Source organism: Arabidopsis thaliana (assembly GCF_000001735.4).
Source record: "Arabidopsis thaliana chromosome 1 sequence".
In the NCBI taxonomy this organism is placed as follows: Eukaryota; Viridiplantae; Streptophyta; class Magnoliopsida; order Brassicales; family Brassicaceae; genus Arabidopsis; species Arabidopsis thaliana.
This window is the reverse complement of record NC_003070.9, coordinates 23,058,423-23,084,256: the sequence shown is the minus strand read 5'-3', so window position 1 is coordinate 23,084,256 and position 25,834 is coordinate 23,058,423. Positions and strand designations below refer to the sequence as shown.

The 25,834-nt window shown below is 30.5% G+C and overlaps 3 protein-coding genes and 2 long non-coding RNA genes across 5 annotated transcripts; 1 reads left to right on the top strand and 4 right to left on the bottom strand.

Annotated features, from left to right (window-relative positions):
- Positions 1–3: 3 nt before the first annotated feature.
- Positions 4–2,221, bottom strand: ACO2 (ACC oxidase 2). Its single transcript, NM_104918.5, has 4 exons — positions 1,804–2,221; positions 1,480–1,706; positions 670–1,003; positions 4–476 (listed from the first exon to the last, which is right to left on the bottom strand). The coding sequence occupies exons 1-4, from the start codon at positions 1,915–1,917 to the stop codon at positions 189–191; spliced, it is 963 nt and encodes a 320-aa protein (NP_176428.1). The 5' UTR covers positions 1,918–2,221; the 3' UTR covers positions 4–188.
- Positions 2,222–6,655: 4,434 nt separating this feature from the next.
- AT1G08523 lies at positions 6,656–7,061 on the bottom strand. Its single transcript, NR_139446.1, has one exon. It is a non-coding gene; the product is annotated as an other RNA (long non-coding RNA).
- Positions 7,062–10,711: 3,650 nt separating this feature from the next.
- On the bottom strand, positions 10,712–12,035 carry AT1G62370 (RING/U-box superfamily protein). The gene has a single exon (NM_104917.2). It carries the CDS (start codon positions 11,680–11,682, stop codon positions 11,068–11,070), a length of 615 nt encoding a protein of 204 aa, NP_176427.1. The 5' UTR covers positions 11,683–12,035; the 3' UTR covers positions 10,712–11,067.
- Positions 12,036–15,902: 3,867 nt separating this feature from the next.
- On the bottom strand, positions 15,903–16,210 carry AT1G08517. The gene has a single exon (NR_139445.1). It is a non-coding gene; the product is annotated as an other RNA (long non-coding RNA).
- A 5,983-nt stretch (positions 16,211–22,193) lies between these two features.
- Positions 22,194–25,675, top strand: STM (KNOX/ELK homeobox transcription factor). Its single transcript, NM_104916.4, has 4 exons — positions 22,194–22,963; positions 23,424–23,679; positions 24,370–24,623; positions 25,252–25,675. The coding sequence occupies exons 1-4, from the start codon at positions 22,535–22,537 to the stop codon at positions 25,459–25,461; spliced, it is 1,149 nt and encodes a 382-aa protein (NP_176426.1). The 5' UTR covers positions 22,194–22,534; the 3' UTR covers positions 25,462–25,675.
- The last annotated feature ends 159 nt before the right edge of the window (positions 25,676–25,834 follow it).

Below are 25,834 nucleotides of genomic sequence, written 5' to 3'. Positions count from 1 at the left end.
GTTAGAACTCTTAGAATTTAGATTTTTATAATTATTATCATCTTCCATAAACATAAACACCCCACACTTTAAAACACACCAATTGACCAACAATTAATCAACACTAATACAAGTTTTAACTTATTGCCATAACACACAACACAAACTCATCTTTCTTTCTCTGCTTCACTTGAATCTCAAATCCATTTTTAGAAAGTCTCTACGGCTGCTGTAGGATTCAGTTCTGTAACTGCAGAAGCATTCTTCATTGCTGCGAACCGTGGCTCCTTGGGCTGAAACTTGACCCCTGCATAAAGCTTCATGTAGTCATCAAAGACGAAACTCGGGTACTCGGAATCTTTCTCGACAAGCGAAGTAGCTGGTGAGATCTCCGCATCGCTTCCCGGGTTGTAAAACGATGCAACCGACATCCTGTTTCCTTCTTGTTGAGTCACCACACGGTGCAGCACACTCTTATACTTCCCGTTGGTTATCACCTACAGACAATTCAGATCGGTTTAGCTGTACCGAATCATACTCAATTAAGATTGCATGTCGTTCTTCCGGTTTAACTCGGTTATAACATTTACTAACCGTTTCCTATAGTTCCATCAAACCGAGACTAAACCATAACACATTGGTTTTGTTAGCAAAAAGATATTTTGAAAATGTGGTGTGAACATGACATACCTCAAGTTGGTCACCAAGATTGATGACAATAGAGTGGTTGAGAGGAGGAACATCAATCCAGTCACCATCTTTAAGAAGCTGGAGACCACTGACCTTGTCGTCTTGAAACAACAAGATGATGCCTCCTGCATCAGTGTGGGCCCTAAGACCTTTGATCATCTCTGGTTTAGGACATGGTGGATAATTGCTCACCTTTGTCCCAAAGGTTGGGCCTTTTGTTCCATGAAACACTTTCTTCAAATACCCTTTCTCTAACCCTAGATTCTCACACAGTAGATCCAACAAATCCTCAGCAAGATTCTCCAGTCTCTTACCAAAGTCTTTCATGGCCGTCCTGCCAAATCAGAATATATTACATAATATTTCCCAAAAAAGAAAATGATTATGCTTCACTATGCAAGTTTCAAGTTACTTTTAAGTAAAATAATAATTTTTAAATGGGTTTTAACAATAAAATATTTACCAATAAATATCACAAAAAGTCAGAAATTCTTAAACTCATGCATGTGAGAAAAAGTAAAAAGTAAGAAAATATTTATAATTAAAGGTAAAAGAGGTAGAGTGTACAACTGAAATTTTTTTACAGTCAATTTGAGATTTATTTAAGAAAAATAGAATTAAATTCGGTCCTACAAATAAGTGATAATTAACTGGCCTTATTGGTATTCATGTATCCTAAGAGATGTTATGATTAAGGGGGAGTTTTTGTGTGGTGACTAATTTTTTTCATAGAAGAAAATAAATATTATTTATCACTAAATGAATATAACATTCGATCTAAAATAGTATTTTTCTAAAAACATTATGTACCTGTATTCATCAGACACATCTGAAATGTCATTGAGATTGGATTGAGGGAGGTGACGAACGTAGAAAGTGCTTTCCCAATCGACATCTTCGACTTCTGTCTCAAGATTATCCAAACCTTTGGACTTGAGCATGTCATTGAACTTTTGTTCTTGGCATGTCTTGTAATGGTCCTTTGTCATCTTCTCGATCTTGTCCATTAAGTCATGTGGTAATCCATGGTTCACTATCTGAAAAATGAAATTAACAAAAGATCAACCTTACCACTAAGAGCTAGCTATAGTCAAATCTTTTCAAACAATAATATGTTAGATATTGTGTATGTACCTCAAAGAAGCCCCAATTCTCACAAGCTTCATTGATTAGAGCCATGGTTTGGTCTCTCTCTTCCCCATTGAGCTTGGACAAGTCTACTACTGGAAACTTCATGTTCTTCTCCATCTTTCTTTCTCTCTCTCTTCTTTGAAAGTAATCTATTTGAAGTTACAAGTTGTGTATTTGTTAATTGCTTTGATGTGAGACTTGTAGAATGAGAGAGGGTTGCTATTTATAGGCGCAAATGAGAGAGATTGGCTTTCAATAAAATAAATAAAATTCTGAGAAAATATGTGCGAGTCATAGTCATAGATAAGATGTATAAATATGTTTCATTCAAATTGTTAAAAAAGAAGAAGTTAAAGTAAAAGAAACAAGAGTTCGTGGAGCATGTATGTGAGCACATCATAGATGGACCCCTACCATCTCCTTTCTTTAAGAGATTGATTCATTTGGCATTTTCCTTTTGGGTCTCTATTTATACACTTCAATTGGTTTCTTTTCTCTTCCCTTTTGGGGTTATTTTATTCGAAATAGTTTGAAAAATTTACGAAAAAAGAGAACAATAATGAGAGATTTCAAGTATTTCGAAACAACTCTGAATGACAAAGTTTACTAGTTGAGCCCATCGTTTGAATCATATAACCAAATTTGAGAAGAGACCCTTCCTAAAAAGGAGACTAGTTCTATCACTTACATTTTCCATTTTCAGGATACTGATTTCGAAAATTACTTGATATCCTTTTTATAAGGAATTTTTAAAATTGCAATAATGTAACATTCTAGGATTCTTTTCAAATGTGTAACACTTTACTTCTTTTGTATTTTAGATTTGGCTTTGCACACCGTCCGAATTATTTCCAGTATAAAGATTTTATTTTTATCAGACAAATCATCTGTTGATCCATAAAACTCGCTTAATTTGTCTCTTTTTATCATTTATCACATAATTTATTTTGTCTTGTATATTTATTGAAACTTACTTGTTAGAGATTCTCTACCCACTTGTTCTAGGATTTTTTTTTTTTTTTTGTATAGAATAAATGTATATTGAAAATACAAGTTCTTATATCAAGTGTGCCATCAATTTTCTAGTATCAAGGATAATTCATGGTGATATTGATAGCATGTATATCATCTTTCGAATTGATGTAAGAACTAAGAAACCTTTATCAAAAAAATTCTCTAATATATTTGTTTTTAGGAGATATTATGTATCAGTGTTTCAGAAAAATAGAAAGCATATGGGATATAAACTACCAAATTTACAGGGTGGCTTGTTTGATAATATTCGCCACCTTTTAATATATCAATTCATCTTAAAATTCCTTCACACTTTCTACGTTGATCTGATGTTTCATAATTAAAGAATACAAGTCAAATAATTATATATTGGAATTAAATTTATCGAATATTCCTACTCAACTTAAAGAGTGCATTATGGTATAAAACCATAAAATATTACTTCTTTCTTTTCACTTTATTAAAAAACCTGTTTTCTAACTCAATAATTCATCCAAAACAATATCACAACCATAAGCCGTCGTTACGTATACACAATGTAAAATGTTATTAGTTAGTTACTAGTTGCAATTAAGCTTATATTACATAATAAACTGTTGAATAACACAATGTCTCTTTCTCACTCTCCCTATCGTCTTAAAAACGTTAACCAAAGTGAGAACAAAGACTTCGGTCGTGGCTGCTACCTACTTTTCTCTTGGGCGATCTTAGACTCCATTCATGCGCGTGATATAATTTTTTATTTTCCAATAATTGTCTAATGGGTACACATGATTATGAATATATAATGTTTAGATCTAGATTAAAGTTTGGTTGGAGAAAAAGAGAAATTAAAGTGTGCATTTGAAACAGTTTAATGCAGTATTCATAAATCATAATCATATGTGTAGTGTGTACGCACATAATCTATGAACTATGATATGAGTACCAAAAGATAACATGGGAAGCAAAAATTAAGATAGATGTAAGTTTAAAATTTAAATATATATTTGGTTCCCATCATACCCTGTATATTCACTATTTCATGCGAGTTTGGTTCAATTTTTTTTGTTCAACTTAATTCTTCTTCTTTTTTTAATCATTTTTTGTAATCTACTCGATCATAGATTCTGTATCCATTTTAATTCAATATAAAACAAATCATCCTAAATTATAAATTATACTAGTTAATTTAGAAATGAATCCAAAAGTCAAAAAGGTGTTGATGCTAGATAGATGATTTGCATTGCCGCATCATTCTTGATTTATTTTCCTGGAAAAATGTTTTAACAAAACTATTGCTTCACTACAATAAAACTAAAAGTAAAGCTTATGTGTTTATGTTTAATACGCATTTAACTTGTATTTTACCAATGCCGACTATGTTTTTATAATCCGACGCACTGTATGTGTTTGCCGGAACAAGGTCTTGTTGAGTTGTTAATTTAATGAAATATTTTAAGTGGCAATTTGCTTGCTAACCTATTTTCGTTTTTCTGTCTTTTCAGTTTGCTCTAGTCTGATAGAAACTTTCGCAAACCATTTCTCTCGTTTTTTCTCAGATTATTTTGTGACGTTATTAAATACAATTTGATCTTTGACCATTCAAAAAACCACGAGAAATAATTGATAGAAATAAATAAAAAACTTTAATGGTTTGTATTAGTAGCTTCTGATGAAAAAAACAAGAAGTATTAGACTATTAGTAGCTGTTTTTTAATTGTATACCATAAGTTTTTTTTTTTTTGGGACAAATTGTTATACCATAAGATTTAAACCAGTTAAGATATATATTATTGCAAAAAAGTTGTATTAAGAAAAGGGTTAGTTTTTTACTACTAGTTAGAAGAAATATATAAGTTTTTAGATCTTAAAAAGAGTGCAAGCACGGTGTCATGGGATTAGCAAATTTCACGTATCTTTTTTGTTACATTCTCATTTTTATTCATTCTATCAATACCATTTTTATTCATTCTATCAATATTCATCGTTTTCCAGTTTTTTTTTCGTGAACCCATTTACAGTCTATATGATTTCTACATGAAATTAATCATTTAAAAATTTTAAAGGGTATATGTGAATGGTATTTTGGTTAAACGAGAAGCATATTTTTTTTTAATTAATGATTTTACCTTGATACGTTATTGAAACAAATATAGAAAATTAGGAAATTTTTGATTGGGAAAAATAAGAAATATAGTCGTTATTTCTAGATCGAGGATAAAATATAATGTAATCTACAAAATGTCTTTCTTTATTCCCTTGGAGAAATCAAAGTTTTTGGTCAATTGGTTATTCTTATAATTGGTTATCCTTATGAGTGGTTGAAAGCATGGCGTACGACAAATCAAATCATACAAATTAGGTTATATCACAAGAGGACATATATCAGGTTCATGAACTTCATCATTCATGGCTTTCGATTTTTATTTTTTATTCGTTTACGTCACGATTCAGCATTTTTATATAAGTTAAATATGTTTATTTGTATATCTATAAATCACGAGGGCAATATTGAATAATGGGAATTTTTCTTTTTCGAAATATTCGGTTTACATGAAAGAGATATGATGCAAAGTTACAATACATATATTTCATTCTATGTTGGGTGAATATTTTATAATTCTTATTGGTGCTTTGAATGCTATTACAATTATTAACGTTTTTAATCGATGAAAGTCCTCCACACTACTATATTTTTTAACACAAAAGAAGATTTACTCAACTAAACATTTCAAATGGTTACTATGCAATTAGAAAATCCCATGTTAGTTAATTTTGAATTTTGGTTGCTAGAAAGTTTTATGTTAGAAAATTTGGGTTGGAAAAAAGATTGGACGGCTTTTACAAAAAGTTTCGGATTTCAATCTTAGAGTTTACAGATTATCACAGTTTGTGATTTCCAGCTTTTTACAATTAAAGTTTACCGATTCAAAGTGATTTACAGATTCTATAGCAAATGATGGATATTATAAAAATAATTACTGATCTATTTTATTTTTTAAATAAAAAAGTAATCTAGCAAAAGATTTAACAACTTTAATCATACCGAATAGTACATATATATGATTTTACTTTAGTTACAAGTTTCTTAGGAATCATTTAGTATGTGTGTTTATCAAAATAGAAATATCATGTTGATTAGGTTATACATTCTTTATGATCAAGAATTTATTCTTCATATTCTTTATAACACTGCATTAGATTAAATGGTTAATCCTTGTTTGCTTTTTCTTTATATATAATTTAAATAATGACTTATTGTGGAACATTTAGTACCAGAGATTTTATATTATGGTTCTTACATATGTAAGGTTCGAAGAATCGATTAATGAACATAGTAACGCTAACTGCTAATGAGTTATATATGGCCGCCCTTCAAAATATTGTCTTTTGTTCAATATGTACATGAATCTACAATATAATAACAACTAATAATAGGTCTTTACTTGTGCACAAAAGAAAACATAACCAGGCTTACTTTAATTGTAGTGTTTTACATAATTTACAAAACTTTCAATATTGTTATGGTTTAAAGTTTAAGTTTTCGTAATTAACCGACATTGGTTCAATCATGTGTATGTGATTACTTCTCTATTGTTTCTTTGAAATAAAATGAGAAAGAAACATAGTTTTTTTTTTCCTTTCTTTTGGTGTAAATTATGAATTGAACTTACAACATCCCCTTAAACCGGGGTTATTCTTTAGTAATTTATTCGAATTACCACTAGATTCTGTAACCTATTAGATTATTCCATAATACTTTTTCAATTAAACTATTGACTTCTAGTGAGCAAATAAGAGTTTTTGCTTTCTGTCCAAGCTGCTTAATTAATCATGCGTTGTTTTAGTGTTAATGGTATGATCTCGAATCTAGTCTACCTAGAAAATTTATTAAAATTACATAGCCTAAATTTTATTGTTACCGAAATACAAATTTTTGCCTTTTGTTTGCTAGATCTTGGTTTTGTATTTATATAGTGCTGAACAAAGATTGGTGAACCAAAAAGGAGAGCGGGATCCGCGTATATTTCAGGATAACACCAAAGTAACTAACATAAAATGGTTTATTCAAACTTTTGAATTATTTGTGTGACATATATCAAACTTTTGTATGATAATGATAACTATAAAACGTTAAACAAATCGAAATAAATAGATGGAAAATGATAGAAATGGAAATGAAGGACCAGCGCATGCTTGGAATAAATGATGACAGAGACAAAATGTGAAATTGTCTATCAACTTTTTAGCTTTGCAAATTGCGGCCATTTTATCGTATTGAACAAAAGATAAATAAATTAAAATGAAGTATCGTTTATATAATGTTATTTTTTTGGATTAGCAAGAGATTAAATACTCATAATCCGTTCGGACCAGATCATATACTCTAGCGTAGGGCATTTAGTCTTCTCCCCATGTTCGAGATTCGAACTCGTGACTTTAACCATATCCTCTCTAGAAGGTATACTATTACACTAGCAGAACTATAGACCATGGAGCTTCTCCACATACGCTAAACAACACTTAACTGCTATGTTTAAACGATGTCGAAAACATATTAATAAACACTTATAGGTATAACTAGTAATAGTTGCGTGTATATATATATGGATCGTTCTGCATAGTATTAATTTGAATATAATCAGATAAAATTATTATTTTTGGGTATTATTAGTCCGGGTTTTGGACTAAATTCTATGAATCTTACCCATAATTCGGTTTCGTGTACTTCCTCGTTATGGCAAACATTGTGCCGTCTCATTTCTTGCTCAATAATCATATCTTAGGTCTACCAATTTTTCCTTTAGCTAGTTAATTCGGAGTCATATTTTGTTGCTCAATAAGGGTAGATCTTACTTATTTGATCTACCCTTTAAATGTGAGTGGTTATATATTATTTTCATCAATGCGGATTAGCAACGATCAAAGTGGGAGTTTAGAACTCACTTTATATTTCTCACAGTTATCTTCTTTTTTTGTTCGACTAATAACTTAATTGATGTACTTTTTTTTCTATCAATTGGGAGTTTAGAACTCCTTCTTTTTTTTGTCTTTTCTTCTTGTATAATAAACAAGTTCCGCATTCAAAAGAAAAATAAAAGAAGTTCCGTAGTCAAAATAGATAAGTAGAACAAATCATAGGACCGATTAATACATGCATAAAATACTTTAATTATAAATCTTAATTTTCAATCCCCATTTTAATTTGTGCCCAGCGTAAGATTTGTCGTAGATTTTTACAGCATGATCATTATAACAGCATGTAAAAAAGAAATTAAATTTTTACAAGATGATCGAAAATTAAATTTTACCACTAAATTAAACATTCATCTCTATGATCTCATCCTATGATCCTTATCGCACTAATATTTTTATTATCAAGTTGTTATAGCGCATTAATACATAATCATATCATTTGACAACATGATAATCAAAAAAAAAAAAATTAGGGGAAGCAAACTTATCCCTAATTAAATTTTATCATCATGTTGTATATACATAATTTTTGAAAAAGTCTTTGTGATCTACTTTTATTTATTAATCATAAACAAAAACATGTAATAGTTTTATCTCTAGAAAAAATAAAACATTTTCATCTTTTCGTTTAAATACTCGGAACACATCAACGTGTAAAAACAACTTTATTTAAATCAAATTAATTAGCCACTTAACTTTGTCGCCATGATGAATCTATAATCACGAGAGTGTGGGAATTAATAAACTAAATGATGGGATGGGGATAGGTAGATTGCCATTTTAGGAAAAGTGTGTTTCGTTAAATGTGTTTGGTCCATGAGAGGGGACATATTTAAGGTTTGTACCAATTGGTTAACCATAAATGAGAGATGGGTTCATGAACATGGACGACATTGTCTCAACTCTATTTTGGAACTTGATGCACATGCCTTGTTCTCATCTATTCATTACATTCATACATAGATATGTATCTAACCTGGGTCACATCCATGACACATCTTCTCTCAATAGCCACAAATAATACAGCACTCACTTTTGACATATCTATAGACTTATTACTTTTTTTTTAATAAAAAGAATTTGGTTTGAGTTAATAGAAGTATAAAAGTAAGTTTTCATTAAATACATAAGACAAAATAATTTATGTGATAGGTGATATAAATAGAAAAATTAAGGGGTTTTTATGATGTAACATACTTTCTGTGAGGTAAAAACAAATATATATATATATATATATATATATTGAAATATGCAAAGCTTAAACTATAATACTCTGTAAAATTATTACATGTATAGATACTAAAGTCTAAAGTATATGAGATCATAGTTATAAAAGACTTTTTTTCTTCTGCGTTTTTACATGTATAATAATTATTTTGACCCAAGAAAACAACTATTTTTTAAAAAAATATCATATAATTGTGAAAAAAGAAAACATTTCAAGTTTACATTAAAAAAATAAAAATTGTGAATGCTAAACGCAATAAAGAGTTTACAAAATTTCAAAATACCAAAAGACGTATATGTTGTGGGAAAAAACATCCTCTTTTTTTTTTTTGCAAATAAAACAAACAAGGGGATATATATCATTGAAACTAAGCAAAATAACCAATAAAAACACTCTCGACACATTGGCAAAACATCTTCTTAAAACTCTTTGAACAAGACATGTTCTCTCTTAACTTCTTTTTTGATAGATATGAGATGATATGATTTATACTTACTTTCACGTATAATGGTATTAACTAATGCATGACAAAGTTATAATACATTCGAAAAATAACACCAAACCGAATCGTCAACAATGTTGATGGCTGCACTTTCATACGATTTGTCAATTTATTTGCACCACTTATTGAATTTGAATGCAAATAGGTTACGTAAGGTACTTACTTAACACCAGTAGCTCTCGGTCATGATGGCACATAGAAATGTCTGAACTTGACACTAATAATAGAATTTGATTTTGATACCACCAAAAGTTATAGTCTCAAAGGCATATTTTCTCTTAAAACATTGACACGGAGAATAAACTCTTTAGCGTTATATACACCTTCTTGTTTTTTTCTTCTTCTTTAAACTCAAGAAGGGAATAAATTCAAAATGGAATGTTTGTTATATACATTTTTTTTTTGGACAGAGTTTGTTATATACATAATGATAGAGATATATCAGTTAGTTTATATTCTGTTATTGACAACACTTGAATTTTCCATCAGTATATATTGTCTTATGATTTTATGCATGACCTTTCGAATATTGTTGAAACTTAACTAGATAATTGATAATGCTTCATGATGTGATTTAAGCTTACCAACCCACTAATAACACATAAATCTATTCATAATCTCACACAGCCTAGATTCTACATATATGCGTGTAATTTCATGTAACGTTGACATCACAAACTCATGTATGCCTCGGAGATAACATCACAAGATTTGACAATATTTTGAATTTTCCATTTCATAATTTTGTTTGACTTCAACCACACGATTAAATCGTATATGTAACATTCAAAAGTTTCGTCGTGTATTACTCTGATAGTCAATTTCTAAGATTTCTCAAGTGACTATCATGTATTAGATCATTCGTGAACAAATAATATATTAAACAACCTCGACATTAGTGGTCCATATTTTCGATCAGGCCCAATAACTGATGATGTGCATAAACAGGCCTACAAGCATCTCTGCAACTTGTAAATTTTAGAAAGAAAAAAGCCCAACAAAGGCATACAAAGTGCCACGCTCAACAACGTGAAGCAATTAGTGGCAATAAGGTCCTTAAAGCTAGCGGTGCCGGCGATCGACGATCTTCCTTAGCGTTGCAGCCGAGCTCAAATTACATCACCATACAAGCTTTCTGCAGCAGAAACCGAGGCTAACCAGAATGGTATATATCACCACTACTAAGACATTAATTATACAAATTAAGTCCAAAGTTGATGAGATCAAGTTCTACGTGACTACGTCTAACTATGTTTACTATTAAAAAAACACTCTACTAAACAAGTAACAACGGTTGAAAATATATAATGACTTGAATTATTGTTTTTGAAGTGAATAAGAGAAAAGTTACTAAATTTAATCATAAAATTATATAGAATATTTTTCTTTAAAGATCTATAAGTACTTGTTCACAACGTTAATTAGTGGTACCTTTTTGATTAGTCACCATTTATTTATCTTTACTACAAGATTCATCACCAAATCATGTAATTACTAATATAAATATGCACAAAGAAATTTAACATATCATCACCGTCGATCAGATCGATCTATGAATTTTTTTTCAGTAAAGATCAAGAACGTCAAAGATCGAACGGTTACAAAGAGGACACGTCCCACGATTCATCCAAATCTCTCTTGAACAAACTCTACAATACGTATGTCCACAGGGAATAAAAGCCGCACCTTTCTCTCTTCCCATACACACACAACACAGCGGATCATTACCCAACCACGTCGTCGTCGAATCACAACCGTCCGATTCCGCAAGCAACCTCATCAACGGTACTTTAGTAACTGCTGTCTCCTCCTCCGTCACGTGCGCTAATCTCTCCTCCGCTAAAGCCTCTGCAAGGTTCCTCGTTGAGCCACGTGTCAAACAATCCAACTCCGTACCCGTACCCGGATCCGAAAAGTCAACGACCTGGTTTTGACTTTCTTCTTCGTCGTCATCATCATCGACGACGATTGGTGTCTCCGCTTGTCTGAGACGCAGAGTAAGAGGCTTACCACAACAACCAACCCAATCAAATCTCAGCCGTTGCTTTAACGTAGTCCATTTGCTCATCGTTCTATCTCCACCGTTGATTTGATCTTCTTCGAGCAAACTCATCATCATCGTCCTCTCACTTCTTGTTCCATCTTCTGATTCTCTAAGCAAATCTCCGAGTTGACTCATCGTGACTCGGACCCGTTACAAGAAAAGAAAAACTCAAGAAATATATAACCGTTTTGGCTCAAAAATTCACGAGAAATATAAAAGCTTTAATGGCTCCAATCAATAAATGCTTAAGCAAGAACTCTTGTTTTTTTTTATCTTGAGTTCTTTGAGAAGATCACAAATTTGGATATAAATATTAAATGTTGCATTTTTGTGACAATACATTATGCTATTAAAATGGACAAAATGACAAAATTAGGAGAATAATTAGTGGGAACCACTCAATATCAATAGTAACGTATTTGTTTGACTTACGTTTTGTATTATAGGGAATCGCACGTATTTCTCAATGTTATGATTTTATATTATTTTGGTACATCGATTTTTATATTATGTTTCCATTGGTTGGTTTGTTTTTGTTCTTAATAAGATTATTTTGTCCGTTAGGGAAGACATCAATTATCAAATGTTGCTTCTTCAAAAAAATGTTGTTATATTAATCAATGATTGAAGGCGTTTTAATTATATACTATACATTTTGAAACATTAATTCTAAAATATGATCTTGTGATTAACCAAGATTTCGTGACCAAATAAAAAAACTGAGACTAACAAAAGAATAAATATTTGGGCCTAAAGCTGAAGGCATAAGTCCAAGGTACAGGCCGATAAAATTATTTTTTTGGGCTCAAGAACACAGTCAAGAAGGTAGATTAGGCCAAGTTTAGTTGTTATCAACGCCAATTCTTGTCTACTTGCGGAATTCTATCAACCATCTTCTTGAACTTGATTTTTTGAATCATCTTTGTGATTGGTTTCTGTTGTAAGAACTTTCAAAACTAATGAGCTTAACAATTTACCAAAACCAAAAAAAACTTTAAAAACCAATGTCACTAGGTGACCAAAGAGTTTCCTACTAGTTTCGGATCCGATACAACATATTTAGGTTATAGAAATGTAATTAAAACCAGATGTACTGAAGTTTGTGTGTATTATTCTCTAACAATCTGCTCTTCTTACACTTGTGCCACAAATATTGAATTGTGATCCATTCTTCTTTATATTCCCACTGTTATGCTTTCGTTTGGAAAGCTAAGATATAGAATTATGTTTTATAACGAGATATAGAAGATAAATTACTAATCAAGTTGAAAAAGTTAAAACTGTGAAAATTATGAAAGTGCATAACTCAAAATGATTTGTACGAAGAACATTTGGAAAATAAATTATTAGTGTGGACTGTGGACCTAACTCGCATCCAAAAGTTAGTTCAAAAGAGGAGGAATTGCTACACACTTCTATATTCCCAAAGAATTTCGTCAATTTCCTATGTGGGACTCTACTAAAGTGTATGTTCGATATACAACTACAACGAATATAGCTATATAGAGCTTTGAAGGATAAACTCAAATTTTATTTTATTTTTAAAACATCTTTAGTTGTAGTCCTGTCGATAAGCAAGTACCGATCAGATTGAGAGCTATAGTGAAAGTAATTTGAGCATTGAAACTGAAAGCATAAGAGGGGAATGAAAGAAGGTAAGGTTGGGTGGTCCAAATGTAAGCCATTATTGTTTGAATGTTTGGTATAAGAGGGGAACAAGGAGAATATCTATTTGACGTTTGTAGTTACCAATCAATCTCTTGTCTTATGTCGTTTCTATCATATCCTAACATGAAGTTGTGGCTTGTGCACTATATATAATTAACAGGTATTCACCTTTTAATTTACCAAATTGCTTTTTGAATCCTAGTCAAACCTAAGAGTTTGATCAGATGTTACAAGACTTAATATTAGTCAATTGTTTTTGGTCGATCACTAGTTTTGATTCTTTTTGCTTATTGCCTTCTTGGGTTTGAGAGAACACAAGTCTCTCTACTCATTCTTATTTTTTCACTAAACATTTTTTTTTGGCTCAAACTCCATAACAAAACTTTATACATGGACGTACGTAAGTATGTATAGACCATAACAAAACAAAAATGTATGGAGTACTGTATAGACCATAACTAAACAAAAAGTTTGGACAAATTAAAATTCCATTATCATCATATCATGGCCCTTGTAATTTATTTCATACAATTTGTTTTCTAAAGTTACGATAATTTTATTTGTATCTAAATTTAAAATAGCATTTTCAAAATTCTAGTGCAAAAAATTATAGACTATAATTTATCTCGTAATTAAAAAAAACTTGTGGCAATTTATATATTTTGTTTTAACTTAAAAAATTTAATATGTTTAAAAATTGACAAATATTCATAAGTTTAAAATCTGATTATTAAGAATATTGGAAAAAAAGAATATTGGAATATAAGTATATTTTTATAGATATAGCACAGATCTGCAAGAAAGAAAAATAGGCTAAATTATCTATTACTAAAAATATTGGAATATAGGTATACATGCTTTATTAAATATACAAAATATAAAAATAGGAAAAGGCAAACAAAATAACAAATCTTTCAATAGTAGACAGAGGTGACGTAAAGCAAGGGAGAGAGAGAGAGAGTAAGAGATTGTAGTTTGTCTCCCTCTTCAATGACGTCTCACGACCTCACCTTTCCTCCTTTATTCTCTCTTCCCTCTGTTTTTATTTTTCTTTTGGTTCTATGGATTCACATTTCTCACACATCCATATATTTATGTATACTTACGTACGTATCTACGAGTTTTTGTGTAAACATGTGGATGTGTGTTTTTAAGAGCATGCTAATCCCTAACCCTACAAATCTTCGACTTCCTAAATTTTGGAATTTCTAGAGGTTGAAGCTTCCAACGTTATTAGGTAATTTTTCGACTTTTTAACAAATGTTAATATATCTCTTAGTTACATTAGTTCATTTCACTAACTCACAAAGAAATTTGAGGAGTGATTAGTTTAATGGTTTGCATGAAACAATATAATGATACAATAGCTTGTTTTTCATAATGCAAATGTTAAAATAGATAATTTGAATGAAATATTTGTACCAAACTCCTTTATATCATGCATTTATAATATTTTTCAAAAATGATTCTTTTGAATTCTAATTAATATCGTTAACAGGTATATATTAAATATAATTTACTTTAGGGAAAAGAAAAGAAATAAACAATACATTGTTGAAAAAGAAAAAAAAAACTACTTCCAATATTCATTGACATGAGATGTAATTTAAGTGTCATATTACGCCAAAAAATATTGTCATTATATGTTGAGATTGATATTTGTGGGTACGGTGATACCTTTCACGGGGGAACCCCGTGGCCCTACTATGATTTGAAGGGTACCATAATGGATTATGGATATATAAAATTATGTACACTATATCATCGCCATCTTCAATTCTTCATTATTCATCTTCTTGAAGATGATATTAACATTCACCGTTATTGTTTCAGTGTGTCAAATCATGGTTGGACCACGTCCACGAAATATATATCGAGTAAAAGTATCATTGTTGAAGAGTAATGATACATGGTGTTCCTTTTCGGAGCCAATGATACATGTTTGATTTAAAAAAAAAAAAAATTGATAAACATAATGGTACATGATATTACTAGGAACAAAATATATACCATAAAAAAAAATTTCATCAACTGCGACGTTTCTTTATGAAAGACAAAACCGATTGAAAAATACATGCATAAGAGATTGTAGTTTATTCCTACATGAAAACTACATTCACTTTCCACCACCATAAATTTCAATAAAACAATGTGATACAAATTTGGTAGTATATATTTCTTTTCTTTTTTGCTCTTCAGCAACAACAAAAAGGTGAAAACTGTAAATTAGAGAGATTAAATTCTTATACAAACATGCATAAAATACCTAATGTGCTCTAGTTGTGAGGTCAAACAACTTAAAGATATGACCCTACAATTTAACAAAAATATGTGATTGTTTACATAGATGGACATGTCATTGACATGTATGGGTATGCCGGTATGGTAATATACATATATATTATTTGGAATATGTGTTTGGCGAATACGAAATTATATATGTGACTAGTTTAGCAAAGACATAACGAACCGTATTAGAACCATGCATTCGTTTAGGACTTTTACATATCTGTTTTATTTTATGTATTGGTTTTTTAAAATTTCATTTGAGATTTGTTAAAACTGTTTCAGATTAGTTCATTTTTTTTGTCGTCTGAATTTTATTAAGAACTCAAGGTAGAATACCATTTGAAATACAAACGCCGGCAGACCAACAAAATGTCTTCAGAAACTAAGACCAAAAGAGGGAAGCTAAGCTCCAACCAAACGGAAAAACTATTTAGACCAACAATAAAAACAAAAAGACAAATATCTAAAAAAAAGATCGAAAATGAAAATTTAAACACTAAAATTGCGCAAAAGAACCAGAAACTCTTACAAAGGTTCCTCAAAGAAGCAGTGAACATCGGAAGCACCAATAAGATCAGAAAGAACTCATACTGATGTTAAACCAGTAACAATCCAACATGGAGGATAGCAAGAAACCACCCGAACGAGAGACACAAATACAAACACCATCACACATCACCAACCAGACCGAAATAGCAAAAATACTAGAGACAAGGCAAGAGCCTTAGAAATCGACTAGAGATAAGCCAATTAAGATCACTAGTTCTTACACGCGGTTTCAAGTTAGTTCCGAACCTCAGTTTTTAAGAGGTTATAAGTGTCCAATATTTAATGCTAACGACAGTGATCGCTAGACGTAGTAATACTAGATCTCGATTAGGGTATTACTATTACTATATTCTCTAAACATGATGTTTTCTTCTCAAAATTTTGCACCATTGGAGATCTTCTTTTCAAATAAAAGAAATATTTACTCTCTCAAACAACCATTTTCATCCAAATAAGAAACTAACAGATTTTACCTTACCCAAATTATCTTAATATATATTTTGATATTATTTTTTCACAAGCATATATTTGATAATTTATATCAATATAGTGAACACATTAAAACATATGAACTACCACTAAACATCTGTTATATGATACACAACAATATAGAATTTAAATTTATAGGGTCAAGAGTCCAATAATGTTTGGAATTATTACAAAGCATCAAAGCATATAGAATCTCCGAGACATGTATCTAACTTTTTATTTTGTCACGTATCTAAACATCAAGCACCCATTATAACCCAACCTAGCTGTCTTCAACAATTTTTTCTTAAAGAGAAGAAAAATTCAACTTCCTAGAAAGTAAAATGAAATTAAAACAAAAGTAATAGATTTTTAAGCAGTTCAGGACTAGTGTCATCATCTTCATGATAGTCTGTTTTAAAGATGTGCAAGAAGTACATAAATATGCATAATCTCGACTTTTGTTTTATGCATATAGTCTTAAAAAATTTAGCTATTAATTTGTATTACTACTTTAAAAATTAAGAATATCAAGGTGATATGTAAACGGACACAATTTAATGTAGACAAATACATGTCTTTTATCAGAATAATCTGACTGAAGCATGCTTTGGCATACATTACAGAGATTTATTTATAAAGTAACAATTTAAAATATTTTTGCGTATTTGTAATGGGTTCTAATTATAAAATTTATACGTATAGGTTGTATTCAATTTTCTTTTTTAATTATATAAGTTAATGTAAATCAAAGCAACTCATGTAATGGAGCCGATCCTATCAGTCGTCCCCAAAAGTTTGCTACTGTCACTGAGAAATAAGTAACCAAACATATTAATATTACAAAAACAATTAAAGTGGCTAATATAATTTGGTAAAAGTTTGTATTAAGACTTTGTTAATAACATCTAGCAATTTTATTAAACTGCGTATATGTTCTTATCTAAGCTATGAATTTACCAACTAACAAATTATGATTAACAGATATAGTCATAGTATAAATTTTAATTGCAATACAGTTTTTAAATGCTACTATTAATGTTCCAGTTGAGGATCTTCCCAGTTATTTTTTGGTCAATAACTAATCTCTTCGATTAAAACCAATAATTAATTTATCCTTAACCTTTTTTTTTGATGATTTGGAATAAAATAGCTTTTCAGACCAGTCAAGAAAAGTGAGCATGACATAATGCAACACGTTCTTTAATGTATTACCCATGAGATAATAATTAACTTATTTGGGGTTTAATGCATAAATACCCGTGATAACACAATCGGTCACTAAAACATTTACTTCTCTACTAATAAATGAAATCCTTTCGAAGATTGACGTGGAACTGTCGAAAACTTGGTTTTAAAATCAAACATTAACAAAAATATAGATAATTTACGAAGAATTATTACAATTTCTCTAGCCTCCGTTTAATTTAATGCAAAAAATTGTTTTAAGAATTAACATTATTAGTTTCAATAGGAGCGTCGAAATGGTTATAACTTTTAAGCGAGAAAAATTAGTTGTGAACAATAGGAATACAAAACTGCGGTACTACGTTTTTCATAGAATGTAGCAATACAAATATATGACGGTACCGTTATCCATCACCATTATATGTATATATGTATAATTTGATAAATATTCACTTTGTGTTTCGTCGTTTGCTTAATAAACAGCTCATTTCCATGGTATTGAGTCTTCTATATGCGAGAGAATCAGATTCCCGCTGGGATAACAAAAGAACAAGGTACTGAAAAAAATAGACAAAACTTTTTTTTAAATTATATAAGCTATAAAAGAAAAGAGTATAGAGAGAGATTAGCCCTACTGTTTAAGAGGGAGAGAGTAGGGTCATTAGGGCTTTAGAGAGAGAAGACATTCGGACTGTCCCCACTTGCTTTTCTGTAGAATAACATTATTTAAATCTTATTTTTAATTAAATATTACAACTAAAAGAAGAAACCAACTTTTAAAATAAATGCAGATTATATGCTCTGACTTGGACTAAATAAAACTTGCAAGTAACAGTTTCAAGTCCTTTTGTTTTAGAACTTTTTCTTTCGTAGAAGTGATAAATGATTGCCCTAGACCTGATAGATTCTCTAAAATTCTACGTATTACAGCATAAGTTACCTCCTTTATTTGACTATTAGACCATCCATATTGGTGGGCTTTTAGCAAATGTTCTTAACAATAATTTTATAATTTATTTTAATGTTAAGAGGTTTGATAATTTTTTTTTTTTAAGAGTGTATTTTGTTTATTAAAATGTGTTTTGTTTCTTATATAAGAACCAAATCTTAACTATTTTACCAATTAAACATTAAATTTAAATTTTAATATCTCTAAGAATTATATTAAGAGCCAATATAGATGCTTTTAAAACCATTGGTTGAATAAATAAATCTAACCTTCTTAATTATTTCTGTGTGAATATTTTCTAAATTTTCATTTTAATTTAGCACAATATAATCCATGTTCTAAAAAGAACAATTAACATAATATTTACAAACCTAAAAAGATTATAAAACACAATTTTATTTTTTACAGCTTATAATGTTTTAAAGTTCAGGTTTATTTTTTAAAAGTTCAGGTTTATTACATTAGGTTTGACTTGTAATCATCATTTATCACAACGATCAAACTATTATTACAATCACAATAGTAGACAAAATTTAGGATATATATATATATATATAATTATGTATAAACTATGAACATTTAAAGTGAGATTTTTCAAAATAATATATAAATTCAAATAGAAATAGACTATTTGGTTCTTAAATGAGAGACCCCCGAAAAAATCTTTTTTTTTTTCTCATCAAGCTGTTTACATTTTTAGATATAAAATCATATTCTTTATAGTTTAGAATATGAATTAAATAGTTTTATATGTTATTAACTTATCATAAGATATGCGTGAGGTTGGCCAAAAACTCATCAATTAACCAAATAAGAAAAGTAAAATTGTATTTTGCTTTGCTAAAAATGTAAATATTTCATTGAAAAATGAAAAAGGTTTAGGTAATACAATTAAGTAAATCCTACAATTTTGGTTCCATGGCAAAAGAATAAAATTGTATTGCTTTGGTAAAAGTTGATCCAACTAATATATTCAGTAGAAACTGCAAAACTGAAGAAATAAGTTTGTTTAGTAGAATTGCTTTCGGTTATGTAATGAATATACATCCAAAATGGCTTTTTAGTAATGATGTCTTTTCATACTCTTTCCAATCCCTACTACTTTCAGATTATTTGTCCTACTATTATAGAGATATACGTTCGTTTTCAATAATATGAAAAGTGATATATATTTAAATAGTGTGATATATATATAAGTTTTGCAAGTGCATCACTTCCCAAAATCGCATAAATCATTAATCATATTGTCGAAAACAGTATAATAACTTCTTAAACGAAAACGCAGCGCAATTAAAAATAACAACTAGAGATAATTGACAAAACATTGATTAATATTTACCTATAAGTTAATTATTGTATTTAAAATTTATTTAAAGTTCATAAGGAAAACATATGCAAAAATATTTATATCTAATATTTTGCTATGTTATCCTTTTTTTTTTTTACGTTATCCTAATTTTGTTTATCCTAATTTGTTGTGGTTAAAATCTTATTATTGATAAAAAGAGAACTTTTTTTTTTGTCATCATAAAAAAGAGAACTTATTACTTCGATTTTAAAATTCTATGAGCGTAGGAGACAAAGAAAAAAAAAATAAAAAAAAAAAGAAGAGAAAAATCACTTCTTTTCTTCTTTTTAGTCCAGATCCAACATATTTTGGATAACTAAATGAAGATTTTTTAAAAAAATATATTTTAGGGTATATATAAATCATAATTTGAAGCAAATGAAATAAAATCCAGTTTGGTAATATATAAATATGATTTGATGGGTTCCTTGTAATCTCTCTCTATCTATTAGTTTCTCAGTTATCTTTTCTTTGCCAGAAATGGCAGTGAAGGCAGTGGCTGAGGAGAGAGTTTTTTTTCTTCTTTCATGGGGAAAGTAAAACTTTGCCTTGAAGATTTCTCTCTTCAATATTTTTCTAAGACTTTTGATTTCAACGAATCACTGTCCTTAACCTAAAAGCAAGAAAAATTAGCTTTATACTGGTCTTTACTTTTTTTTAACATATTTATTTTTATATAGTTTACTTATAAACATAGACATACGAGTATGGGAATATATAGTATATCCAACTTCTAAATAATATTTCGAATAGTGATAACAAAATTAGCAATACATACGGCTAGTGAAATGTTGATCGAATAAACGGCACTGATGTAATGTACTTATCAATTTTGATAATTTTAATTGTATTGTTTTTCTTTTTTTCCCACAGTATTGAACTAGACAATTAAATTTAAAGTAAAATTATACATTTCTTTCGTTGTGTATTAAAGTAACATGCATAATATCATTTTCCTTCGTACAATCCTCCAAATTGACAATTGATGAATTACTTTGTCAATCGTAAATGAATTTTTCTCAAGTCTGTATACTATTTTCAGGGATAAACAGGTACAGGTGTCCCATGCTTATTCTCTTGATAGTAACATGTGTCCTATGTTGAGTCAATTCTACGTTCGAAGAAGTGCTAACAATTGTTAATAGCCTCGTATATTATTCTAATTAAAATGCCTCGATAGATTTGGTTAGTGGTCTGAATGTGATTGGTTATTTTTTCAAGTGGCAAGAGGTCTACCATCTAATATTACAATCAATCGACCAAAAAGGTCGAGAACATGATAATGGTGGCAAATACAAATGGTTCATTGTTGTCTAATATAACAAGCCATCAGTTGTCACTTTTTAAAAACAATACAGAATACAAGATACTTTTTTTTTAAGGTAAAATGTGTGTTTAATATTTTCGTTTATATAACAAATAAACAGTTACATGTTTTACTCTATGATTATATTTATGACATTTTTCTTCTTCTTAACAACATTTTTTTCCCATAAGAACATTTACAATAGTATTAAAACTTTGATTGCAATCAAATGTTAGATCACTTATTATAAAATTACTAAGACTGCTATCTTTTCCTATTGACAAAAGCGAATCCAATATATGTTACTGAAACAAATGCGTAAATTATACTATATGGAGATCTATCGGTTAATTATTGAGAGAATCTAAGAAAGTTTTTGAGTACAACAGTCCTAATAATATCTTCACATACCATATAATATACATATATACATATACACAAATGTACTTTTTAAACCAACATCAGCATACGTATATCCCATCAGGAAACTTAGACTTTTGGGAATTCATGGTATGAAAACCAAAACCAAATGACAACATTCGATTTGATACTCCCGACCCATGGTAAAGAAATAACAAATTCCAATATATCTTTCACTGGACTTTCCGAGGCACATTCCGGTTTTCTCCATTTCAAGAAATTGTCAAAAATAAATTGAGATCCGGTTTATTACCTCAAAAAAGAAGAAGAGAAATTACAACATTAATTTCCGAAAAGGCATAAATGAGAAATCATATTTCAGCAGAAGAACACAAAAGAGTTAAGAACCCACAGATCACACAACCTCTGTCCATGTCTGCTTTTTACACTTTTTTAAAATAAGTTTCTCCTAAAAAGTTATTTCCTATTTATAATAATTTCCTTAGATTTATCTTCCTGGTCTCTCTTCTGCTGCTTCCCTCTCCCCCATAACTATCACTATTTAGAATTTTCAATGTGGAAAAGGAAGCTGATTGTTGAAGCATAAATCCCGGGAGACCACTTTTGCATTTTCAAATAATTAAATTAAACCATAGATACACACACACAGTTACTTACTCTTTTAGGGTTTCCCAATAAATTTATAGTACTTTAATGTGTTTCATGATATTGATGATAAATGCTAGCTGTATTTACAATGGGGGCTCCTCTTTTTTTTTCTTTATGTTATTTTCATTTTTTATTTCTCATAGCTATATAGCAAAGCCAAAGTGAATAATAATACTAGTGAGAGAAAGAGAAGATGGAGAGTGGTTCCAACAGCACTTCTTGTCCAATGGCTTTTGCCGGGGATAATAGTGATGGTCCGATGTGTCCTATGATGATGATGATGCCGCCCATCATGACATCACATCAACATCATGGTCATGATCATCAACATCAACAACAAGAACATGATGGTTATGCATATCAGTCACACCACCAACAAAGTAGTTCCCTTTTTCTTCAATCACTAGCTCCTCCCCAAGGAACTAAGAACAAAGTTGCTTCTTCTTCTTCTCCTTCCTCTTGTGCTCCTGCCTATTCTCTAATGGAGATCCATCATAACGAAATCGTTGCAGGAGGAATCAACCCTTGCTCCTCTTCCTCTTCTTCAGCCTCTGTCAAGGCCAAGATCATGGCTCATCCTCACTACCACCGCCTCTTGGCCGCTTATGTCAATTGTCAGAAGGTGATGAGAGAAAGAAACTTGAAAAAATTACTTTGAAAGTTTCTTCGTAACTCTAATGATTCTTATTTGATTTTCTTGCACAAAAAAGAAGAGAAAGATTCTAGAAACCCTAATTACCAAACTTTACCTTTTATTTCCTTTTTACATAACCCTTTACTTGATGTCTGAGTTTGATTTTGATATCTACTTTTGTTTACTAGTTACTTAACCCAGCTAAGTATATACAAATCAAAGGATACAATTTTTCCTATATTGAGAAAGTTTCAAGAAACAATTTGTAAAAACCCTACTTGCAAGAGATTATCCAAAATATTGTATGTAGGCTTGAAGATTAGGACATATATAATTATTTCATTTTTTTCTTTACTATATTATATATCCACAATAAACGTGAGGATCCTTATCTTAGTTCAATTAACGTTTTTATGTCTATCATTTACTAATTACACAATTTCTTAAGGTTGGAGCACCACCGGAGGTTGTGGCGAGGCTAGAGGAGGCATGCTCGTCTGCCGCAGCCGCTGCCGCATCTATGGGACCAACAGGATGTCTAGGTGAAGATCCAGGGCTTGATCAATTCATGGAAGCTTACTGTGAAATGCTCGTTAAGTATGAGCAAGAGCTCTCCAAACCTTTCAAGGAAGCTATGGTCTTCCTTCAACGTGTCGAGTGTCAATTCAAATCCCTCTCTCTATCCTCACCTTCCTCTTTCTCCGGTTACTCTCTCCTCTCTCTCTAGTTCTCTGTTTTTTTTTCTTTCTTTTTAATTCATATTCTTGTTAATTATGGCGTCAAATTAAACGTAAGATGAGGAAAGTTGTTTTTTTTCTTTGTGGGTTTTAAGAAAGATTTTCCTTTTTCTGATTTTTCTTGGGTAAATACCCCTTTGATGGTTGTTACTAGGGTTAGTGTCAGATTGTTATATATAGCTTACTAGGTTTACGTGTATAATCTATCTATACATAAGTTAGTGTATGTAGTTGTTTTCATTGAATTAAAACAGTTTGTTTACTGTTTTTTTGTTTTGTTTGGAATTGAATTCATTTGCTTTGGTACAACAACAATCACTGTTCTTGTCTCTTTCTTCTCCGTTTGTTTTGGATCTATTTAATTCAAATGCATCAAAAAGAATATCTGGATCTAGAGTCTGCTCGTCCTTAGATCTATTGCTCAATTTAGACATACACATGTTTTTGTACGTATAATCACATATACATATATCTACACAATGTCATATCACTCTTCTTTTCAAGAATGTAGTTAAGTTTATATAGACACACAAACTCACATCTACTTAACATGTTACTTTGAATTATTTGGATCACTAGCCTATTCTTTTTCATTTCCCTAGACACATGTTCTTGTTGACAAATTTGTCTTGCTTTCACATGTTTAATCAATATAAGGTTATGGAGAGACAGCAATTGATAGGAACAATAATGGGTCATCCGAGGAAGAAGTCGATATGAACAATGAATTTGTAGATCCACAAGCTGAGGATAGAGAGCTTAAAGGACAGCTCTTGCGCAAGTACAGTGGTTACTTAGGGAGCCTCAAGCAAGAGTTCATGAAGAAGAGGAAGAAAGGAAAGCTCCCTAAAGAAGCTCGTCAACAACTGCTTGATTGGTGGAGCCGTCACTACAAATGGCCTTACCCTTCGGTAACTCTCTTCCCTTATACTCTAATTAAATAATCATTTCATGTTTTTAAAAAAGCATTTATATGATAGCAAATTCAATTTAGTTGTCTATTAGCTTGTTTCAATGTTTTTAGTGATTTTTGCATTCATACTATATCGTTAGGGACATTAGTTTATGTTAGCTCATGTTGGCATTGCACAATATGCATTTGCATAATTTGAAATCCTAAAAGCTGAATGAAGTGAACTTATTTAGTCTATGTGTACTGTTTTGGTCTATTAGCCGATGACAAACTTGATTCTTGCTTCCATACCTTTTTTAGGGTCCGAATAATATGTCAATCTTAGTCAAGACTACGATCAATTTCATCTTATGGCTGTGTACCATAACTTAGACTAAACTTTGTTGCACATATTTCAAGTCATAACTTTGGAAAGTAGGGTGCATGAGGCCATACCCTAATGCAATAGTAGCTCATGTCTTTATTACACTTGTATAGTGTCATTACCCATGTTCGTATGAGTAGATGGATTCTAAGTTCTCCTTACAATCTAGCAAATCGTGATGTAGCTGTGATCATGGACTGACCTTATATCGGAGAGAACACTTGATGATTGATTTTTTCTCGCATGTGATATGAAATTGCAGGAGCAACAAAAGCTCGCCCTTGCGGAATCAACGGGGCTGGACCAGAAACAGATAAACAATTGGTTCATAAACCAGAGGAAACGGCATTGGAAGCCGTCGGAGGACATGCAGTTTGTAGTAATGGACGCAACACATCCTCACCATTACTTCATGGATAATGTCTTGGGCAATCCTTTCCCAATGGATCACATCTCCTCCACCATGCTTTGATCGATCCTTTAAAACGTTTATTTCATTATATTTATAATCGTTAAACAGCTTATAATATGTATAATCTATGGTTCTCGGTATACTTGGAACATATGAAACATGTTCCGATTGATGAACAAGCGTTTGATGTTGTGGTGTGTATCCTTTTGTGTTGTTCTATTGTTATGCGAAATTCCTATTCCTATTATAATGATAGTAAAGCTTTTTTGATCTATTCTTTTTATTTGACAACCTTTTTGACAATTTGGACCATTTTTTGGTTGTATGTATATCTTCCTTGCTAATTTTTAAGTATTTGCGTCGAAATTTTGTACTTTTGGGATGGAAAAGACGAAAAGAAAAGAGAGAATGCTATTACTCCAAAAGACCTAGT

Bases quoted from the DNA above. Each gene is read 5' to 3' on its own strand.
- ACO2 (NM_104918.5), bottom strand. From the start codon at position 1,917: ATGGAGAAGAACATGAAGTTTCCAGTAGTAGACTTGTCCAAGCTCAAT. The intron at 1,707-1,803 runs GTACATACACAA...TTCATTTTTCAG, and splicing joins AGAATTGGGGCTTCTTTGAG to ATAGTGAACCATGGATTACC. The intron at 1,004-1,479 runs GTACATAATGTT...CTGATTTGGCAG, and splicing joins GATGTGTCTGATGAATACAG to GACGGCCATGAAAGACTTTG.
- AT1G62370 (NM_104917.2), bottom strand. From the start codon at position 11,682: ATGAGTCAACTCGGAGATTTGCTTAGAGAATCAGAAGATGGAACAAGA.
- STM (NM_104916.4), top strand. From the start codon at position 22,535: ATGGAGAGTGGTTCCAACAGCACTTCTTGTCCAATGGCTTTTGCCGGG. The intron at 23,680-24,369 runs GTTACTCTCTCC...AATCAATATAAG, and splicing joins CTCACCTTCCTCTTTCTCCG to GTTATGGAGAGACAGCAATT. The intron at 24,624-25,251 runs GTAACTCTCTTC...ATGAAATTGCAG, and splicing joins ACAAATGGCCTTACCCTTCG to GAGCAACAAAAGCTCGCCCT.